Source organism: Lynx rufus, unplaced genomic scaffold, assembly GCF_022079265.1.
Source record: "Lynx rufus isolate CCGP_SWC_20201006 ecotype Redwood Valley unplaced genomic scaffold, mLynRuf1.p SCAF_10, whole genome shotgun sequence".
In the NCBI taxonomy this organism is placed as follows: Eukaryota; Metazoa; Chordata; class Mammalia; order Carnivora; family Felidae; genus Lynx; species Lynx rufus.
The window spans coordinates 28,746,917-28,768,486 of NW_025814824.1; the positions used below are offsets into that span (position 1 = coordinate 28,746,917).

The window sequence follows — 21,570 nt, forward strand, 5'->3', positions numbered from 1 at the left end:
ACCCGGCATTTGTTTTAATCAGGTATGGTCAGGTGACAGACATGGAGACGAGTTGTCTTTGAAAGAAAAGTTTCTTATTTACAGTTCCCAAGAGGAGGGGGCATACCCCTAAGGCCACACATGAGAGCACCAGGGTTGGTCAGGAGGCAGAAGAGCAAGGGTAGAGCAGGAGCCTGAGCCTTTATTGTGGTTTCTGGGGAAGACCAGGCAGGGCAAAGTCAGCAGACTTAGGACTGGCTAGTTTGAGTCCTTTTGGAGGGGTCTGGGCTTTTGGGGTGGTCCCTAGTCCTTGATAGCTTGCCCTGGGAAGAATTGGGGCTGGGGGAATATTGGCTTGGTGTGTGAGTATTAAAGGAGGTGGTTGGGAGCAACTTCTTACTCAACATGTCTCCAAAGGGAAGGGAAATAAAAGCAAAAATGAACTATTGGGACTTCATCAAGATAAAAAGCTTCTGCACTGCAAAGGAAACAATCAAAAAAACTAAAAGGCAGCTGACAGGATGGGAGAAGACACTTGCAAACATATCGGATAAAGGGTTATTATCCAAAGATCTATAAAAAACTAACCAAACTCAACACACGAAAAACAAATAATCCAGTGAAGAAATGGGCAGAAGACATGAATAGACACTTTTCCAAAGAAGACAGCCAGATGGCCAACTGACACATGAAAAAATGCTCAACATCACTCATCATCAGGGAAATACAAATCAAAACCACCTTGAGATACCACCTCACACCGGTCAGAGTGGCTAAAATTAACTCAGGAAACAGCAGATGCTAGTGAGGATGTGGAGAAATGAGAGCCCTCTTGCACTGTTGGGAATGCAAACTGGTGTAGCCGCTCTGGAAAACAGTGTGGAGGTTCCTCAAAAAATTAAAAATAGAACTACCTTACAACCCAGCAATTGCACTATTAGGAATTTATCCAAAGGATACAGGAGTGCTGATTCATAGGGGCACGTTTACCCCCAATGTTTATAGCAGCACTTTGAACAATAGCCAAATCATGGAAAGAGCCCAAATGTCCATCAACTGATGAATGGATAAAGAAGATGTGGTTTATATATATCCTGCCATTTGCAATGACGTGGATGGAACTGGAAGGTATTCTGCTGAGTGAAATAAGTCAGTCAGAGAAAGATATCCTATGTTTTCACTCATATGTGGAACTTGAGAAACTGAACAGAAGACCATAGAGGAAGAGAAGGGGAAAAAAATAGTTTCAAACAGAGAGGGAGGCAAACCCATAAAAGACTCTTAAATACAGAGAACAAACTGAAGGTTGATGGGGGCTGGGGAGAGGGGAAAATGGGCGATGCACACTGAGGAGGGCACTTGTTGGGATGAGCACTGAGTGTTGTATGTAAGCGATGAATCATGGGAATCTACCCCCGAAACCAAGAGCATACTGTATGCAATGTGTGTTAGCTAACTTGACCATAAATTATATTAAGAAAAATAAAATAAAGAGAAAATTAAAAAGATAAAAATAAAAAGAGGTGGTTGGGGATGTGAATTCTGGATTGGTTGATTTGCATATCGGCTAGCCCTGGAAAGACTTGTCTGTCTGGGGGCAGCAGGGCCCCAAGATGTCAAAGCATCATCAAATACAAAAAATGAAAACCATGATTAACAGATCTCCTGTCTGGTAGACCTGTGCTTTTATCACAGAAGGGACTCTTTCAGCAGCGTTTTACTGAGTGATACAAAACATGGTAACGTGGCTCCCTGACCTTCAGGAACTTACAGTCTAGCTTAATAGAGAAAGCCTGCACGCATCAGTGACTGGTCATGCAGGGCACAAGGTTATGTACTGGGGAGATCTCCAGAGTGTCCTGGAAGTTCAGTGGAAGGGGAGACAGAGTGTCCTGGAAGCAGTAGAGGGCAGTGGTTAGGAGGATGGGCTGCTGGGTTCATCCGGCTTTGTCATTTATTCGCTGTGTGGTTTTGAGCGAGTTACTTAATCCGCATGTTTTAGTTTCCTCATCTGTAAAATGAGTTTAATAATAATAGTACTCATCTCATAGAGTTACTTGAGGAGTAAATTAGTTAATACATGACAAATGCTTAGAACAAAACCTAGCACTTAACAAGTATTCAGTGTTAGCTGTTGGTAGAGCTGTGGGGGAAAGTTTGATTGAGTAGATAGAATTGATTATTTACCATAAAGAGAAGAGAGAAGGGAAGTGTTCCTTTTTTGGGGGCGTGGGTTTGTGGGTGACTGGAAGGGAGCCTGACAGTTCAGGAAATGAGAGGTTATAGTCTGGTAGGATAAGACTGAAAAAATAGGTTGGTAAGAGTTTTGAATGCCAAGGAGTTTGCATTTTTCTTTAATAGAAATTCATTCAAGGTGCTTTTTTTTTTTTTTTTTTTTTTTAGTAGAGCCAGGATATTAAATTCACACTTCAAGAATCAGTCGTGGGAAGTATGGTTTTAGAGAGAGGAGAGGCTTGGTACAGAGTGTATGAGTCAGAATAGGTTAAGTTAGCATAGTAACAAATAACTCTAAAATCTTTGTGGTTTTAACAAGGTAAAGGTATGTTTCCTGCTAATGCTGCATGTCTATCACAGCTCAACTGGGGACTCTACTTATAATCATCCAGGCTGACAGAATAGCCACCCTCTCATGTTTTGTTTGCCCAAAGAGAGAAGAGAGCACTCTGGAAGGTCATTCACTAGCAATTAAATATTAGGCCTGGAAGTGACACTCATGCTTCCATTTATAACTTATTGGCTAGAACTAGATGGTAGTCACAGGCTACCAGAAATTGCAGTCCTTGTATGTATGAGGATTAGGGACTGGGGAAGAAGAACTGGAAATATTTGTAAATAGCACTAATGACTGCTCACCACCCATGGAGACTCATTTAGAGGGTTGTTGTATAATAGTTCAAGTGTGTGGTCTTAGTGTATGGATTATAGTTGTCCCAGGCAATGTGGAGAAGAGCTGGATAAAAGAAAGAATTTGAAGGAGTAGAATTTAAAGGTTGATAATTGATTGGGTAGAGTTACAAAGGAGGGAGGAGTCAAGATGAGGCAGAACTCTTAGACCCAGTGGAAGGTGATGCTGCCATAGCAGACAGAAGTGTGGAAGTTGGTATGTGTTAGGGAATGGTAGGGGCCCAGTCCATGCCCTGCAGGCCTCTGGAACGATACTCCTTAAGGAGTAGTCTGCCAGCCAGTGCTCAAATAGAGTAATCATTTAAAAACTGTTATAGTGGGGTGCCTGGGTGGCTCAGTCAGTTGAATGTCCCACTCTTGATTTCAGCTCAGGTCTTGATTTCATGGTCCTGAGATTGAGCCCCATGTCAACACGGACGCTGCTTGGATTTCTCTCTCTCCCTCTCTCTCTGCCCTTCCCCCTCTCGTTCTCTCTCTCTCTCTCTCTCTCTCTCAATAAATAAACATTAAAAAAACTATTATAGTAATTATTTTCTTCTTTCCCATGTTATGGTTTATTCTGGTTGTGCTTATGTTAAATCCGATGATAAAATAATCAGGGCTTGTGTTTTGTAGGTTTTTTTTTCTTTTTGTGATTTGTTTTCATTATGTTTTACAAAAGTGTTGACCTGTAACGGGAAAAAATAACTAGCCCTTCGCCACAGATAGTTTGAGAAGTATTGCTTTGAAGGTAAGTACAGGGACTTAAAGACAGAGCTGGAGGTAAGGAGCTGAGTCCTTTCCATAGGGAGGTTAGTTGAGTACCAGAGATGTGAGCAAACGACAGATTCCAGAATGAGAAGAGGGCCCAGGACTGTGAGCCTGGGGGACATCCAATGTCTGAGAGCAGAGATGTAAGAGGGGGTGTATACAGTATAGTCTCCTAGGAATCATTGGAGGTGATGGGAGATTAGTAGTGACAGATGCCACAGAGAGTCAAGGAAAAGGACTGAGGTCAAGCTAGATTTGACAAGAAGAAAATCCCTGTGAATGTTTAAAAATAAACTTTTAGTGAAGTGGTATGGTCAGATACCAGATTTCAACATTGTAAGAAATGTGTGATCATAAAATAGAAGAGGGTATGGGCTATTGGCTGGGAAGTTTGATAGTAAGACAGAGGCAAAAGCTAGAATGGTACTGTTGGGCCAAGTAAGGGAAAACATATTTTGCTGTTACTGTTTTTTGTGATTGTTGTTGTTGTTTTGTTTTGTTTTGTTTGCTGTAGGAGAACCTGAGCAGCTTTAAAGGCTCCTATCAGCTGGGAGATGGGAGAGTAGATGTGGGAAGGAAGGAGGTGGTGGCCGTGTTCATGGCAGGAGCAGGAGTGGAGAGCAGAGGTCATGAGTGAGCCTGGGGGGTGGGAATGGGCTCTGCCTGAACAGGAATGGAGAAAAACCCAGTAACTGCTGGTAGATGGCAAACTGAGGGTGGTTAGCAGGAGAAATGGATGGGAACTCGCAAGTCTCTGTGGCTTCAAAACCGGAAAATGCATGGTAGGGCATTACAGGGGTGAAACACTGATGTGGTCCAAGTTCAGTGAGCAGGGACTCAGAAGCCCTGGTGAGAGCATTGGTGAAATGGCTCGAAACAGCATGGGTCCAGCCTGGGAAATTCAGCTTCATACTCCAATCACTGCTCAGTAAATAGGAGCTACTGAGAGACAGAGTCCTGGGGAGATGGGGAGTGGGTGTCGTATAATCCCCAACATGGTTCAAAGAAGAATAAAAATGTGGTAAGAAATGGACTTAACATAAAATTATTTAATTAAACTTACATCTGATATTTAGAAACACAATTGTTATTCATTAAAAGTATGAAAAAATACAAGTATGTTTTAGGTACTGTAAACATAATAATATTTGAAATGCACCTTAAAACCCTCTACCTGTCAAAATCATCTGTTAATTAATTTCTCATTTTCATGGACTTCTCTCTTCTTTTAAGTATTACAATGGGGGAGGGGCGCCTGGGTGGCTCAGTTGGTTAAGTATCTGACTCTTGATTTGGCTCAGGTCGTGATCTCATGGTTTGTGGGTTCGAGCTCCACATCAGGCTCTGTGCTGCCAGCACAGAGCCTGCTTGGGATTCTCTTTCTCTATTCCTCCCCTGCTTGTGCTCTCTCTCTCTCTCTCAAAAAAAACCCAAAACAAAACAAAAAACACAACAACACCAAAAACAACAAAAAAACAACTTAAAAAAAAGTATTAGAACGGGACAAGAGCTGGGCAGAGATGCAGTGTCTGTTGTTTGTCCTCACCCCTCCCTTCCCTGACCTAATTTTGCTCCCTTCGTACTCCTGTACCCAGTTCTAGGTTTTCCCCTCACCTTTGCGGTTTTCTATGATGGGCTTCTGTTTGGTTTTACCTGTGACATTAACACATGGTGGCATGCCGTGGTTACTCTGTAGGATTGCCCTGCAGTAGAGGGCAAGAACACTCTGGAGTCCAACTACTTGAGTTCAAATCTTGGTAATCTTGGACACTTAGCTTCTCCCCACATCATTTCCTCATCTGTAAAAGGGGATAGTAAGAATAAAAAAGATTGCCAGGGATTAGGAGAGTGTCAGATACATAGTAAGCACTCAGTAAACATCAATTATTTCTTCTTCTAGATAGATTGTCTCTAACAGATGTTTTCATTGCTTTTCGCTAGTGTCCAGTTTTTCATAAAGGCACTTAAAAAAAAACCTGACAAATCATGGTCTTTGCCTCTGGATAATGGAGAGTTGTCGGTATATGTTAGTAGGTCTTGTGCCATCAGCAAGACGGCAAAGAGCACGGGAAAGGGGAAGGATAAAGGGATTCTGTGAGGACAAAGTCAGCTTGTCTGGAGAGGCGTATCCACAACAGGCCACGCTATGATTGATGAGTTCTTTGTTGTGTTCTATTGACATGTCTAACAGTTTTGACACAGAAAAGCTGTTTTCTAGTTTTAAAGTTTAGATGTTTATATGAAACCTTTAATTGTTGTTAGTGCCAGGAACAAATCAGTGTTGATGAAGATACATCTCCTAAGGAGGAATGAGATGTTGCAGTTCAGCAGGTAAAGAACTTTTCCAGTGCCTTTGCTGGTCAGTATGACTTCTTCAAAAAGGAGTAGAGAAGTGAAATTTCCATTTTCTGTAACTGTAATGTGTTCTCCTAGGAATCCTTTTGCGATCACTCTGCTATAATTTAGTTTAAGTGGCACTTTTAGAAAACTGGAACAAGTTCTACTTTGCAAGCAAGTAGCAATCAAAGGGATAAATTCTTTTCTCTTTGAAAATAGAGTGAAATCACTTCCAATCTGATCTTTGCAACCCAATGCCTGCTGATACTGTGAGCATAAACACATTAGGCACCAGAGAGGAATGGCATCTGGATGCTGAGATGGGATCAGAATAGCCAGAATAAACACAAGCTGCCATCAGGGAAGCTGAATTCCATCATATCACATCATGTTCAAACATAATTCAGGGTAGTCATATACTGATGTGAGTAAAATCAGTTTTTGTTTTCTGTTTTCACATGTTAGACCTCTCTCCCTCCCCCTCCCCCTCCCCCCTCCCCCCGCCCCAACTGGTTATAATATATAAATCAAGCCACAGCTGACAGTGATTTGCTTTCTTTATCTGGAAAAAGGCCTTTGACTCTAGTTCTGACTTGGCCTCACTGCGCTGATCTTCATCACAGGCACTTTCTTTAATTCCCACAACAACATTAACTCCAGTTGTTGTGTTTTTTTCCCCACATATACATATCACAATAGCTCTTTCATTGCAGGATCACAAATTATATGCAGTCACCCTTATATGCTTCATGAAAGCAGTAAATTTAAAGAAAAGAGAGTCTATTTAAAACTTGAGACCAGAGACCATAGTTTATCTTATTTACAGTTTGGTTTAAAGATTGGTATTTAATCTTTATTAAATCATACATATCATACCACATGGTAATCCTGAAAAGTGCTACATATTTTTATTTATAGTTAAGGGAATAAAGCAAAATCCCCTTTTCACTATGTTATCTTGCATTATTTACTCAGTGATAAATGACATTACCTCACAGGTATGAGTTTTGCAATGAAAGACCCTATTGTAGCATATATTTATACCGCGGGCGGGGTGGGGGTGCAGTGCAGGCTGTTAGAATTAGGGTTCCAGAGGGAATTTAAACTCTGAATATCCTGGTACTTTGTTCAGTTAAAACATATAGCTTAATGTTGTTTTAACACTGCATTTTTACTTGAAGTAGAAGAAAAATAAAAAGAAATGAACAAAAGGGGAAAGCTTAATGTTAAAACGCTGGAAACCAAATAAAGTGACTGAAGGCATATTGGCATATCCTAAACTCAAAGATCAAAACTGTACCAGAGATAATGGTGATTATCTGATTGGCTTGTTTCTGCTGTTTAAAAATAACTTCAACTTTGAAAGTTTATTAACTGTTTAAGGCATCAGTGAACCGTTGCTATCAAAGGTATTAAAATGAGCAGCTGAAAGAAGAGTTCTGAGGGGCCAGACACTTTAATAGCTACTCAAACTTTTGGGTAGAAAACCTGCTCCATGCTATGTCAACTTGTCCGTGATTCATGAGCATTTCTACTGAGGAAGGAAAGAGCCAGATATTTTGGAGAGAGGGTTAGTCTTTTAGAGCATACATTTGTCTTTAAATACAAAGAATTAAAAATTTAAAAGTAAATAAGAGGAAATACCAATTTTAAATAAAGTAGAAATTGGTCCAGGCCCCCTTTATTCAGAAGTTTGGATAGTTTAAGCAGAAATGGGCTGCCGTCATGCTAAGCACAAAAACAAGAGCTTCCTAGCAAATTGTTCTTATAAAATAAATAGTATTTTAGGACTAATATATTTGAGGCAAATGTGCTTCCCCAAATTCATTAAACACAAGATATCATTCCATTGTTTTCTGAGCTACCATGATTTCTGATAAGTGTTATTCTGATGAGAGGCCAGATGTCATTTGTGTCATTTTCCTCCTGTATGTAATATCATTTTGTTCTGACTAGTTTCAAGACTTTTTTCCTTATTTTTGGTTTTTAGCAGTTTGTGTCACACCTAGCTGTGGTTTCCTTTGCATTTATCTTGCTTGAGTTCTCAGATTCTTGAATCCTTAGATTTATATCTCTCACCAAATTTGGAAAATTTTAACTATTCTAAAAATAAATGGTTTCTTTTGTGATACTTTCAGATTTACCAGAAGATTTGCAAAGATACTATAGAGTTCCCATATATGTATCACCCAGCTTCCCATAATCTTACATAATCTTGGTGTATTTGTTTAATTATAAAAGTAAATTGGCACAATGCCACTAATAACTACAGTTTTCCCACTAGTGTCCTTTTTTATTTTCTTCTTTTCCTGTTTTGGGATCCAGTCTAAGATACTACATTACATTTTATCATCATACCCTAAGCCTCCTTCAATCTGTAGCAGTTTTTCAGATTTTACTCACTTTTCATTGTGTTGACAATTTTGAAGAATACTGGACAAATATTTTTTAGAATGTCCTTCAGTGTGGCTTTGTCAGATGTTTTATAATACTTAAACTGAGCTTATGGATTTGGGGAAGAATACTACAGAGGTCAGGTGCCCTTCTCAATGATTGAATCATAGGATGGGATAATGATACCAGAATGACTTATCACTGGTGATACTAGCCTCGATAATGTGGTTAAGTTTATGTCTGCCACATTTCTCTACTCTAAACTTCGTAGTTCTTCTTTTCCATTCTCTATTCTTTGGAAGTGAGTCACTAAGCGGAGCTCATACTCAAGGGGAAGGAAATTAAGCCTTACCCCTGCCTTTTGGAAGAGGTAGTATCAATTTCTGTTATTTGGAATTATTTAAGGAAGATGTTCCCTTCTTCCCCATTTATCAGTCATTTGTTTTTATCAGAATTGAGTTATAGGTGTTTATTTTATTCTTTGGGTTCTAATCCAATACTGTCATTATTTATTTTCCTGCTCAGGTTGTTCTACTTTTGGCTATTGGAAGCTCCTGCAGTTAGTTCCTGTGTCCTTTTGAGATGCCCATTCTCCCCCACCCACTGCCTTTTTTTTTTTTTTTTTTTTAAGCTTTCTTACTTTTGGGATCTATATGATGCTGTAGGCTCATCTTCTGTTTTTCCTGCCCCAGTCCTAGAATCAGCCCTTCCTCCTAGGAGTTCCTTTCATTGGAAAATGGTATTTAGGAACCGTAATCTGGGGGCTGGTTGTTGTCACTGCTCATTATTTTTTAATGTATTCTTTGCTGCAGCATTCTTATTCACCTGTTCTTCTTGGACTTCAGTTCTATATATGTTAACTCTTTGACCCAAAGTACCTGGGACTTTGTTCACTGGTTCATATTTTTTCTCCCTGGTCTTCAGATTGCTAATAATAATATTTGCTATATAAATATTGCCATATAAATATTTTTGCTATATAAATATTTTCAAGATTACTTATTCTTCTATAATCTCTGTTAAACTTCAGTGGATTTTTTATTTCAGATATAGTATTTTTCAGTTCTTAGAATTTCCTTTTTTTTTTTTTTTAAGTAGTTTCTTTTTCTCTGCTGAGTGTACCTTAGTTCATTCATTATGGTATTTGTGTCCTTAATTATGATACTAATAACTGCTTTAAAGTCCTTGTTTGCTGTTTCTAGCATTCTAATATTTGGGTCCACTCATGTCAGTTTCCATTTGATTGCTTTTTAAGTGTGGGTCATATTTTCCTGTTTCTTTTTGTGTTTAATAATTTTGGATTTTATCTTGGACATTGTGATTGATACTTTAGTAGAAACTGGATTTATGTTTCTCTGAATAGTATTAATGTTTTGTATTTGTATTAGGAGGCAATTAACTTGGCTGAACTTAAACTTTCAACTTTGCCTTCCCTGAAGTGGGCAGCAGCAGAAATCTTACTTCAGTTCATTTAGCCATACTTGGACTATTTGGTCTGCCTCTAAATGCATGGTTCAGGGGTTCCATAGAAAATTAGGCAGTATATATGCAGAATATGGGCCTCATACCTTTTCTGAAGTTTTCCTTCTTTACTTTCCAGGTACTGAGTCAGTCCTGAACTCTGTTTTCTGATTTTTTAGCCAGTAAGGTTGCAGGTTTCAGTCTGAATTTTAGTAGTATAGTGCCAACTAGGGCCTGCCCTCAGATGAAAAGCAATAACCCAGGAAACTCAGTGCCATTCCCTTCTCCCAAGTGTTAACTCCCTACAGTTTCTGTCAGCTTTCTGTTCATTCTCATGTACCTTCAGATTTTTATTGTTGTTGTCTAGAGTTTACGAGTGCTATCAATAAGAGGATTGGTTTGATACAAGCTACTCTGCTATTACCAGAAGTGGTACCCTCTTTCATTTAAGAGGAAGAACAATATTAATTAAACAATGAAACAAAAAATGTAAAATGAAAACTATAGTGCTATAAAGAAGTATACAGTGCTATGAGATCTAATAATAGGGAAATTGACTTAATCGGTGAGGTCTGGAAAGTTTTCCTTGAGGACATGGTTGGGAGAGAGAAAAAGTTAATAAAGAGAATAGAAGAGGATTCCACATAGTGGTTGAATGAATGAACAATATGGTCCAGCGTTCTTTGCATCTTGGCTTCTTTCTTTGCATGTATTCTTATCCCCTCAGTCTTTAATCATCTCTCTAGGCTTCTGTGATGATGAAAGGGAATCTGTCGCTATGGTGCCTAGAAAGTTATACAGCAAACCATGGCCTGCATGAAAACTTCTTAAGCCAGGGGACTTGTGGCTGTGTACCATTTAATTGGTAAAGTGGATTTCGTGGGTTTCTGGTCAGTATGATGAACTGAATTATGAGGAATCCCCCCCCCCTTCAAGTATTTAGAAATGCTGGGGGCATCTGAGTGGCTCAGTTGGTTAAGCGTCCGACTCTTTATCTGAGCTCAGGTTGTGATCTCAGGGTTGTGAGTTCAAGCCCCGTGTTGGGCTTCATGCTGGGTGTGGAGCCTACTTAAAAAACAACAATAACAAACAAAAAACTTACCAAGTATTTAGAAATTCTGGACAAAGTATAACAACACACACACACACACATGCAGATTCACAACCAAGAAAGAGTTATCCTAGTTAACCAAAATGGAGAGGGAAAGTGTAGGCTTAATCGCAAGGGGGTTGGATCCTGATATATACCAAGGAAGAGGTGCTTGGCCATAGACCTAGTACCTGTGGAGAACTGAAACTGAGATACCTGTATAAAGCCAGAAGCCATGAAGGGGCAAATGGAGAAAGAAAATTCCATTACACTGTCTCAATAGAGAGGCAAGGAAAATTTCTGTCTACTTGGCGTTATACATGGAAAGAATTCCTCAGACTAAAGGAGCACACTGAATCTTGAGCAAGCCATATAAAAATAAATTCACATTTAAATACATCAAATGAGACAATAGGACATCAAAGATAATGAAAAAGTATAAAAGCTACTAGGGAGAAAAAAACAGATACATATCAAGAAATGCAGATTAATATCAAATGCCTTATCAGCACAAAGAAATGTCAGAATATAGTATAGTAATATGTTCAAAGTACTAAGTGAAAATAACTATCAGCCTAAAATCTACACTTAGTTAAGTGATCATTCAATAGTGAGGATATAATAATGACATTTTCAAACATATGGATGTTGAAAGTTTACTACTCATGGACTGCTGAAAGAATTACTAAAGACATACTTAAGTAACAAGGAAATTGTGGCAGAGTGTATTTTCCCAAAATGGCCATAACAGTGTCTACCTTCTCACAGGCCACTCTGCAGTATGACCTAGCCACACTCCCATCAAGACATGAAGTTGAGTTCCCTCTCCTTGAATCTGGACTAGCTTAGCTATACAACTCTTTTTGAAACCAATAGGATGTGGTAGAGTGATACCACAGTGACTTTTGAGGCTAGGTCAGAAAAGGTCATTCAGCTTTCAACTGGTCCTTTGGGACACATGCTCTGAGGCCCACCACTTGCCATATAAGTTGTCCAGCTCTTCTGAAACCTCTATGTTAGATGGGCTGTGTATGACTGCTCCTGATCATCAGAGCCCCCAGATGAGCCATCCTCTTACCACTGAGTGCTGTAGTCATTTTCATAAGATACAGAAAATGGCCCAGCTGAGTGTTACCCAAATTCCTGACCCATAGAACAGAATCAAATGGTTGCTTTTTGAAGCCACAAAGTCTTGAGTTAATTTTTCAGGTAGCAATAGCAACTGGGACAAAATTGAACCCTGACAGGATGAATGGAATGCATAAATCAGTCATGAGTAAGGAATCTGGTAAACAAATACAAGTAAGTATTAACTTTTTTTTTTTTTTTCTAAGTTGGATGAGGGTTGTTAAAGATGTGATATTGGGCTGCCTGGGTGGTTCATTCAGTTAAGTGTCTGACTCTTGACTTCAGTTCAGGTCATGATCTCATAGTTCATGAGTTTGAGCCCAATGTTGGGCTCTGCACTGGTAGTACTGAGGCTGCTTGGCATTTTCCCTTGCCTCCCAGTCTCTCTCTGCCCCTCCCCCTCTTGCGTGTATGCCCTCTCAAAATAAATAAACTTAAAAAAAACCCACAATGTGATATTAAGACATTAGCAACAATAATGTGGAAGCTGATAGAGAGTGGGGAAGAGGAGAGACTGAGGGTAAAACTTTCTAGGGTCTTATTATTTAGAAGACTACTAAAGATTGACTTTAAGTAGGCATGTTAAAGAAATAGATTGTATAATTTATGAAACAGTAGAGGGAAAAAATATTTCAGAAAAAATGCAGCAAAAAGCAGAAAGTAAAAGCTAAGTAGCAAAGAAATCATGGTAGATAGAAGACACAAAATAGGGGCGCCTGGGTGGCTCAGTCAGTTAAGCCTCTGGCTTTGGCTCAGGTCATGATCTCACAGTTCGTGAGTTCGAGTCCTGTGTCATGCTCTGTGCTGACCGCTCAGAGCCTGGAGCCTGCTTGGGATTTTGTGTCTTCCTCTGTCTCTGCCCCTCCCATGCTCACGATCTGTTTCTCTCTCTCTCTCAAAAATAAATAAACATTTAAGAAAGAAAGAAAGAAAGAAAGAAAGAAAGAAAGAAAGAAAACACAAAATAAATTGGTTGAGATGAGATCAGTGCTGTTATAGCAGTAATCATGATAAATGTAAGTAAATTAACCTCAGTTATTAAAAATGATATGTTTTAAATACAGCCAACTGGTTGCTTTAAAAGGATACTCAAGGCAAAACAACCCAGAGCAGTTAACAATAAAAATAAAGAGATAGAAAAGATGTATCAGTTAAAAACAAACCAAAAGAAAGTTGGTGTGGCAATACTAATCTGAGGCCAAATGGAATTTCTAGGTGTTTCACCCAGGGAACACTTGCACCAGGAGACCTATATAGGGATGTTCATTGTAGCATGGTGTATAATAATGACAAATTTAAAAGGATTTAAGTATCAGTAGGGAAATGTGTAGATAAATTGTAGAATATTCATATAGGGACACTAAGCAGCATTTACAAGACATGAGCCAGATTTATGTGCATCTACATGGCTGTATTTCAAAACCACTGAGTGAAAGAAATAAGTTACAGAGTAATATGTCAGTGTGACATTTCTAAATACAAAATAATACATTTGTGCTTCTAAGATTCCTTCTAATTCTGAAATTATTTTATCAAATTTCACAGCAATAAGCTATGTTCCTATGATTATATGCATTTGAGTGTCTGAGGAACTGTGCCCAGAAACAGTATACTTCAGCAAGTAAACTGGCTGTCATTAAGAGCAATCACTGTATTCTACAGAAGGAACACGCTTGGAATAGCAGAAAGCTATCTTCCTCTGAACAAGTAATCTGTAGAATGAAATATTTTGTAACCACTCATAGTGTGCTCAGTGGTATACGGTAAATTTCTCCTTTTCCCTTGACTTGCTTACAAGGAAAGAGATGTGGCATAAAGAGGGACAGGTATGAGAAGAAAAAGTGAGAACCATTTGGAGAAAGATGTTTTTTAAGCCATAACTTTCTCCTAGAACCTATGCAAGCCAGAATCCCTGCTCTGTAGATAGCTAGACATAGAAGTCATAAATGACCTCAGATGTCAATTCCACAGATATTTGCTGAGAACCTACTGTGTACGTTCTACTCAACGTGGCCATGCATACAAAGATGAATCAGGAATCTCTAGTTGTTTTTAGACCATGGAAGGGTAGAGGTAACTGCAGAATGAGGCAGGATAAGGGAAGGATCATGAGAATCACACATGTGGCTTTGTAGCTTGAAAGGAGAGTGAAATTATTTCTTTAGAGGTATCTGGAATGGCTCTTTTACACATTTGTAGGTGTGTGCACTTCTGTTTGGCGAGTGAAAGTGGCAGGGCAGTTTCTTCAGTGTGCCATAACTGTTTAGTATTTGATCCTCTCTTTTGCCCCCTCCTCCCACCTTGCTCAAGAAAAATATTGCTGTATGTTAATCCTTTTGAAGCCTTTAATGGTGTTGCTAAGACAATCATTTAAGCGTTTAAAATACATACCACGCAGTACACTTATTTTAGAGGCAGCAGTGGTTAGCCACTGGAAACTAACCATTGGGTTTGATAAAGGGGGGAATTTTATATGTTATGGCTTGTGACAGAGAATGGAAAAATGCTTCAGTGAGACAAACTGGCATTTTAAATTGGAGCACAATAATAGCAAAAAGTGCTGAAGTCAACAGACTGCTTAGAAATATGGTTACTATTTGCTGAGAGAAGCCTTACAAGGTGGCCACGTACTCGCATTTGCAACCACAGTTAGTTCAGTTCTTCCCTAAATGTGGGTCTGTGACCCTGATTGACATCAGTGAGAGTTGTGAACTTGTCGAGAAAGGAGATTCAGGTCATCTAAGAATCCAAGGCAAGGAGGAATTAGGTGTAATAAGCAGCGAGTTTAACGGACTTACATACCTATTGTACACAGCTTAGGTTGGAAACTATGCAGAGGTGACCATGATCTTCTGAATCTTCTGGGGCTGGCCTAAAAATTCTCCTTTCCCCACAAAGCTATTACGGTATGAAATGAGTCTAGTCCATATGACTTGAAGGATAGGAAAGGGAGCATGGGAATACAGAAGACAGTCTTAGGAGGTGACATTTGATTTATGACTTGGACAACATAAAGAAAATGGCCACAAGAGCTGGAGGATGAGAATTGCAAGGGAAAGAATTGGCAAGGAGAAAAGCATCAGAAATGAGTGACCTTGGCACATTGCTTTACCTCTCTGGGCCTCATTGTCATGATTTGTAGAACTAGACAGTTGCACTAAGCCCTAAGGAATCTGTCAGTTCCAGAATGCAAAGAAATAAAAACTTACTTAACATAGGCAGCAGGGTCGAATGTTTTTGTTTGTTTTTATTTTTTTCCAGTTTAATTGATGTAATTGACATACAACATTGTATTAGGTTAAGGTGTATAACATAGTGCTTTGATATGGATATATTGCAATGTTTGTTTTTGAAGATGGCAGCCCCTGGGAGTGTTTGAAACATTGGGAATAGGATAGAAACACTGAGAGGAAGAAGATGTTGGCAAGAGAAAAACATTTTTTTGTCAAATGTAAGAAGATTCCAAATTAGTAGGAGGAGATAGAGTTTGAGGGAAAGCTTCTTATTTCTGATATTTCCTGTCTTGTGAAGGGTGCTTAATTACTGTAAAATTCTTGATCACTTTACTCCTTCCCTCTTAAAGGAGGTGGAGCGGGAAGAAGAAATCGAGCATGTTCTGTTCCTTTGAGTTCCTCCCTTTTGCTTTTGGGCCAGCAGTCCTGACCTTGGAGGGCTATTCTCCTTACTTCTCCAGGCCCTAATTCTTACCTGGAGAGGGTACCTTTTGTGGGAGCTTTGACCTGATCCAGTGTTTCCTGTGACCCTGGGGATAAATCTGTTGAATTTTGGGATTGAGTTTTCAAGTACCTTTGGCTTCCACATTAAACCATATTCTTCAGTTTAACCTCCACCTGTAATAATAGTGATATTTTGGTATCCCTCTGCCATATCCTCATCTTATATTTCAGTGTGTTCAGAATTTGAGTGGGCAAGAAGAGTGCTATTCATTTGGCCCTTTCATACCCCAGAAGCTAGGATTCAAGGGGAAAGGAATTAGCTTTGGGGAGAAGGGATACTGTTGTTTTCTTTGAGTCAAAAAGGAGAAGGCAATAGTTGTGAAGAACTACAGATACTTGAGCCATGAAGGAGTTTCAGAGATTTGAAATAATCTCAGTAAAGTGGGAGGCCAAATAATTAGCCGAGAATGAGTCAGCAGGCATGGAACTGGAAAGTTAAAAGAAGAAAAGATTTAGAACTGCAGCTATGGGGAGTGTACTCAAGAATCCATGGAAGAGAAGCAAATGATTCCAGTTAGGGTGACAAGGTGATGTTAACAGGCTTGGATGGATGGGATTCTCAGGCTGCCTTATTATCGGCCACCAGGGACAAAAGTGGTGACAACTGCTCTATAGAATACATTTTATTCTTAAATTATATTAATTTTTACAAGTAAATGAAAGGATCTATTAGGGTTAGACTATGAATTATTCTTTACATGACAAGTTCAATTGCTTTCATGCAGAAAAGAAAACACTGTCTTCCTCCTTTGGCCTATTGATTCTTCTAGAGCCCAGGCGAGTGCCAACTTCTTTATAAAGTAATCTCAAAATATTCTTTGCATCCCTGATTTCTCTCAGTTCCTATTACTTTTAAAGTCAAACTGTATATTGCCACATACAGTTTGGTGAAGAGTGGGAGAATAGAGAGTAAGGAAGGATTTCAGGAGGTGATTGCACTTGAACTGGGTGTGGAGACAGAATGGAATTTGGCAGGTGGCTATGGGAACACTCCAGGTATGGCCACTGCCTAGTCGAAAGAGCAGGTCATATTTAGGGACAGACTGTTGAGCAGGCCCTTTGGCTAGAGGACACGGATGCAAAGGGAGTATGGTCTCCGTGCCGGGAAAATAGCTTGAAACCAGATTGGACAAGGATGCAGGAAGCCAGGTTTTCCACCCCCCTCCCTGCTTAGGGTAGGTAGGATTTTCCTGAGGAAGTAGCCTGTGGAGAGGTAGAAAATGAAAATTCAATAGGTTTGATTTTTGGAATGAGATTCTAAAAGGAAGGAAATAAGAGTCTAGTAGACAGGCAGATAAAATCTGAGCGGAAGTGAGGAGGAGTTAAACAGAATAAAAAGGGAGGGTTCAGTTTTACTTGAAAAGTCAAGCAAGCAATGTTGTTTTGTAGTTGATACAAGAATACCTCCTGATATGTAGAAATACAAAGATTATTTTAAATATATCTACCCTGTCAGAGTTGTTATTTCTTTCCCCCATTTTCATCTTTGGTAAAAGAATAAAAAATAAAGAACAGCATACGCTGAAAGAAATTAGGTACACAACAGGGACTGAAATAATTTCAAATAATTTTTCTTGTAGCCGGATTGCTATTATAAAATAAGAATACATTTTGATTCAGAACTTTTATGAAGAACTTGGGCATTTTATTACAACATCTGTTTCTACATTTTAATTTCTCTTTTTCCTTTTATAGGTATTTGCATACTATTTTTTTTTCAAATGAGAAGACCTTTTTGTTTGCCACAAGAAGGCTATTATCCAGAATGTTAATGGGTTTTCAGCTATTAAGATGTAATGATATACCTTGAGTATTTAACTATAAATTTGAAAAATCTCCATGAACAATCTCAAAGGAATACTTAGAATGCACTCCTGGTAAATTGGCTCATTTTCCTGTAATTTACTGGAAGTGCTGATATGAGAGCAGGCCTAATGTGAAAAGTACATTAATCCCTGGAGTTACATTTTATGTATTAAATTATTACTCTCAAAGAATAAAACGTATGAGGCCATTTAGCCTTCGTTCACATTTGTTACTTAGAATCACAGTAGAGAAACAATCACTTATCTTTGATGCACAAAATTAGAAATGATGCATTTAATATCTTTTAAAACAAGAGGCGCAGTGATGCTCAGTTATGCTTTTGCATAACAATTGCTCTTTCCCAGAACAAGGACTGTTCTAGTTAAGAGCAAGAATCTTCAGGCTTTGTGGAGGCCCCTTTCATTCCATTGGTAATTGAAATATTTTTAGAAACCCATAATGCAGCCTTCTTTGATGTCAGTCAGAAAGATTAGTCTGCCTTCTAGCCATGAGCTTCTACCACATTGGGGGATTATTTAAGGAGGGAGTCAGTTTGCCGAAGTGAAGCAGTGGTTGTAGGAACATTTAGGGTCTTGTTTGGAATTTTGTCTAATGGTGTTTTTCTTCTTTGCCAGGGGACTGAAAGAGCCATAATTGTGACATCAGGTGTTTTTTTGGTAAGCGGCCATTTATGATTCCGGAAGATTAAGGCAGCTAGGAAGCCCCTTCTGAGATTTTAACAAAGCTCTCGAACAACAACCAACGCCATGGACACAAAGCTGGACCCTTCCCGGGATGACCTACCTCTCATGGCCAACACCAGCCACATACTTGTGAAGCACTATGTACTGGATTTAGATGTGGACTTTGAAAGTCAAATCATCGAGGGCACCATAGTGCTTTTCTTTGAGTCTGGAAAGAAACAGAGTGGGTCCACCAAGGAACCCTGCCGATCAGAGTCAAACGAAGCCTGCAGATTTAGGATGCCTGAACCCTGCCATAGTCCTGTGACAGATACAAGGACCTTCTCCTCTAAAACAAGATCTAATGATTTTACAATCTGTGGTAAAGGTGAAAAAGATACTTCTGGTAAAGATGGTAACCATGACAACCGGGAACAGGCTTCTGGGATTTCTAGCTCAAAGTACTGCTGTGACACAGGGAATCATGGGAGTGAGGATTTTTTGCTAGTGTTGGACTGCTGTGATTTATCTGTGTTAAAGGTTGAGGAGGTGGATGTTGCTGCTGTGCCAGGTATTGAAAAATTGACAAGGTCTCCCAAGCTCACAGTTGTTTCTGAGGAGCTCAGGAATCAGATTGTGTGTGAACTTGTGACTCTGCCTGCAGATCGTTGGAGGGAGCAGTTAGACTATTATGCTCGTTGCAGCCAGGCTCCTGGCTGTGGGGAACTCCTGTTTGACACTGACACTTGGAGCTTGCAGATCAGGAAGACAGGGGCTCAGACAGCTACTGACTTTCCTCACGCCATAAGGATACGGTACAGCACCAAACCCCAGGGGCGATCAGTTACCTGGACCTCAGACCAGAGTGGCAGGTAGGTTATCTGGGCGCCCCACAGCCCCCTGCCCGTTCATCTCACACACTGGGAGAGAAGCCTTTGCAGGGACACTCTCAGACAGGGGACAGTCTCTGCAAAGATGCTCCTCTTTATTCTGTGGCATTACCCATCTAGCCTCAAATCCCTAGACCCACGGTGAAGCAGGTAAATTCCCAGGCATGCTCAACTCTTAATGGGATTATTTCCCTTAAGTCAGGATGAAAAGATTACTTTATTAAGCCCCTGTATTTCTGAGTTAGGAGATTGAAAGGCAAGCCTAATGATTAAATCCCGAGCCTACCTCTCTGTTGGGATCTCTGCTGGCGACTTGAGTGCTGTAGATGGAAGCGATATGTGGCTCTGAGCAAATACTTTCTCAAAGTTCCTTCAGATTCCCCCTGAGGGAACAAACTGCCGCCAAGTTTTGTTGGTGTGAGGCCTGCTAAAGTGGTTCCAAATAACGCCAGCTCCGCTTGGGGACTTTTCTTACTGTACCTGTGTCTTGGCAGCTGTGCCTCCCAGACTGTCAGTTGTCAGGTAGTGTGAACCCCCACAACACTGGAATGGTGTGTTTCTGTGGGGTGTGGTGGTCCTGCTGAGACTGCACACTTGCTCCTTTGGCGCTGATTCTTCCTATTTGACACCAGGAGCCTCTGGGTTTTTCGTGTGGAGAGAAGGAATTGATGAAGCATCAATTTCCAAGGGCACATTAGGTTAGGCAGCCACTTGTTCTGTTCTTCTTGCCCTTCCTCCCACAATTGTTCGAGGTTTTTAGAATTTGAGAATTTTTAAATCAAACTTTTTTGATTCCTCATTATTTTACCTATTTCTTTGTGCTAATGTACTACAAATCGATAGGAATGCTGATCTCCATGATCTTGTTTTGAGCGCCTTCTTTTATGGCATCAGACTCCCTTGACAGAAGTGGTCGTCTCTGGAAATTGCTTAGATCTCTTCCCTAACCCCCTTCCCCCTCAAACCTTTTAGATTTGCTTTTTTTAAAGCATCACTTTAATTTTGGGCTCTAATTATCCTATTCCTTGCCTCCAATCTTACCTCTCTGCTCTGGTCTCCCACTCTACTTACAATGAGTTCAGTTCTTGTCTTATTTCTGTTGGAGTCTGAGACAGTCTTTGGGAAATTGCAGGGTTGGTACAAACTTACACCAGTACAAAAGCATACTGATTTATGTATAGAATAACTTATTGGATATTCTTGGGAAACCAGGAGAGAAAGAAACAAGTGTTCTTTCTTTTTTTTTTTTCTTTTTTAAGTTTATTTATTTATTTTGAGACAGAGGGAGAGCGCCAGCAGGGGAGGGTCAGGGAGAGAGGGAGAGAAAGAATCCCAAGCAGGCTCCGTGCTGTCAGTACAGAGCCTGACGCGGGGCTTCATCTCACAAACCGGGAGGTCGTGACCTGAGGAGAAATCAAAAGCTGGACGCTTAACTGACGGAGCCACCCAGGCTCAAAGAAACAGGTGTTCTAATTGTATCTTTAAAATTTTTTGAAATTCTTAAGGATAGGGTTTTCAATGAGATTTAACAACATATGGTCTCTGAATACTTGATTAGGAAATCGGTTTTTAATACTCCTAGATATTTCATTTTTGAAATAAAATAATGGGGAAGAAGAATCTATTAATAGTAATTGGAAGAAATATTCATTAATGGCCTCACACATGGCTTCCTTCTCAGTGCTCACTACACAGAAAGAGATTAGATTTTTGAATTACGTTCCATGTCAGGTGTGAATTACGTATGGATAAATGCTGCTTTCTGTAAAGGAACTGAAGGGGTGCTTGGGCACATCTTGTTCCTGCAAAGGTTGTCTTGGCAAATTTACTTGTAATGTTTCCTCTTCTGATAATTCAATAAAATGCATGATCATAGCAGGAGTTTAAACTGTATCCTTGGAAATTTGTGATTATCTGTTAGTAAATAAATGGCATTTATGCAGCCTTACGAGGATAATAAATTTTGTTTTAAAAAAGAAATCCTCAAAAGATGTTTCCTCTCCCTTTTGTCTTTTTTTGGGGTAATTTATGGCCACTAAATCTTTTTAAACTCTCCCACATGCTTAAGAATAAATCTAGGTGTATATTGGTAACTGTTTGGATAGTTTAAGGACTTTAAAATGCCTAAGGATCCCAGGTTGCTAGACAGAAAAAATTCCTCAGTGATAAGTAGTTAATCATCATCAGGGTTACTAGGCTTTATGAATATGATTGTATGAAAATAGAAAATTTTACTATTGTATGAAAAATATAATTGGGTAGAGCTTATTTTCTCCAAGGCATAGAGTCTGCTTTTATTAAAACTAACATTTTATCCTTGAGTGGCAGAATACTATCTGCATACCTACCATAAATTCTTAGTCCTGGATAAGAAATGTTTTATTCTCATT

The 21,570-nt window shown here is 39.5% G+C and overlaps 1 protein-coding gene across 1 annotated transcript in view; it reads left to right on the top strand.

The window, feature by feature from the left end:
* The window catches only part of AOPEP (aminopeptidase O (putative)), a 344,306-nt gene that overhangs the window by 18,235 nt on the left and 304,501 nt on the right, over positions 1–21,570 (top strand). Inside the window, exon 2 of the mRNA XM_047103061.1 lies at positions 18,243–19,162. Coding sequence (XP_046959017.1) covers positions 18,375–19,162 — 788 coding nt within the window. The 5' untranslated portion in view covers positions 18,243–18,374. The remainder of the gene's footprint in view (positions 1–18,242; positions 19,163–21,570) is intronic.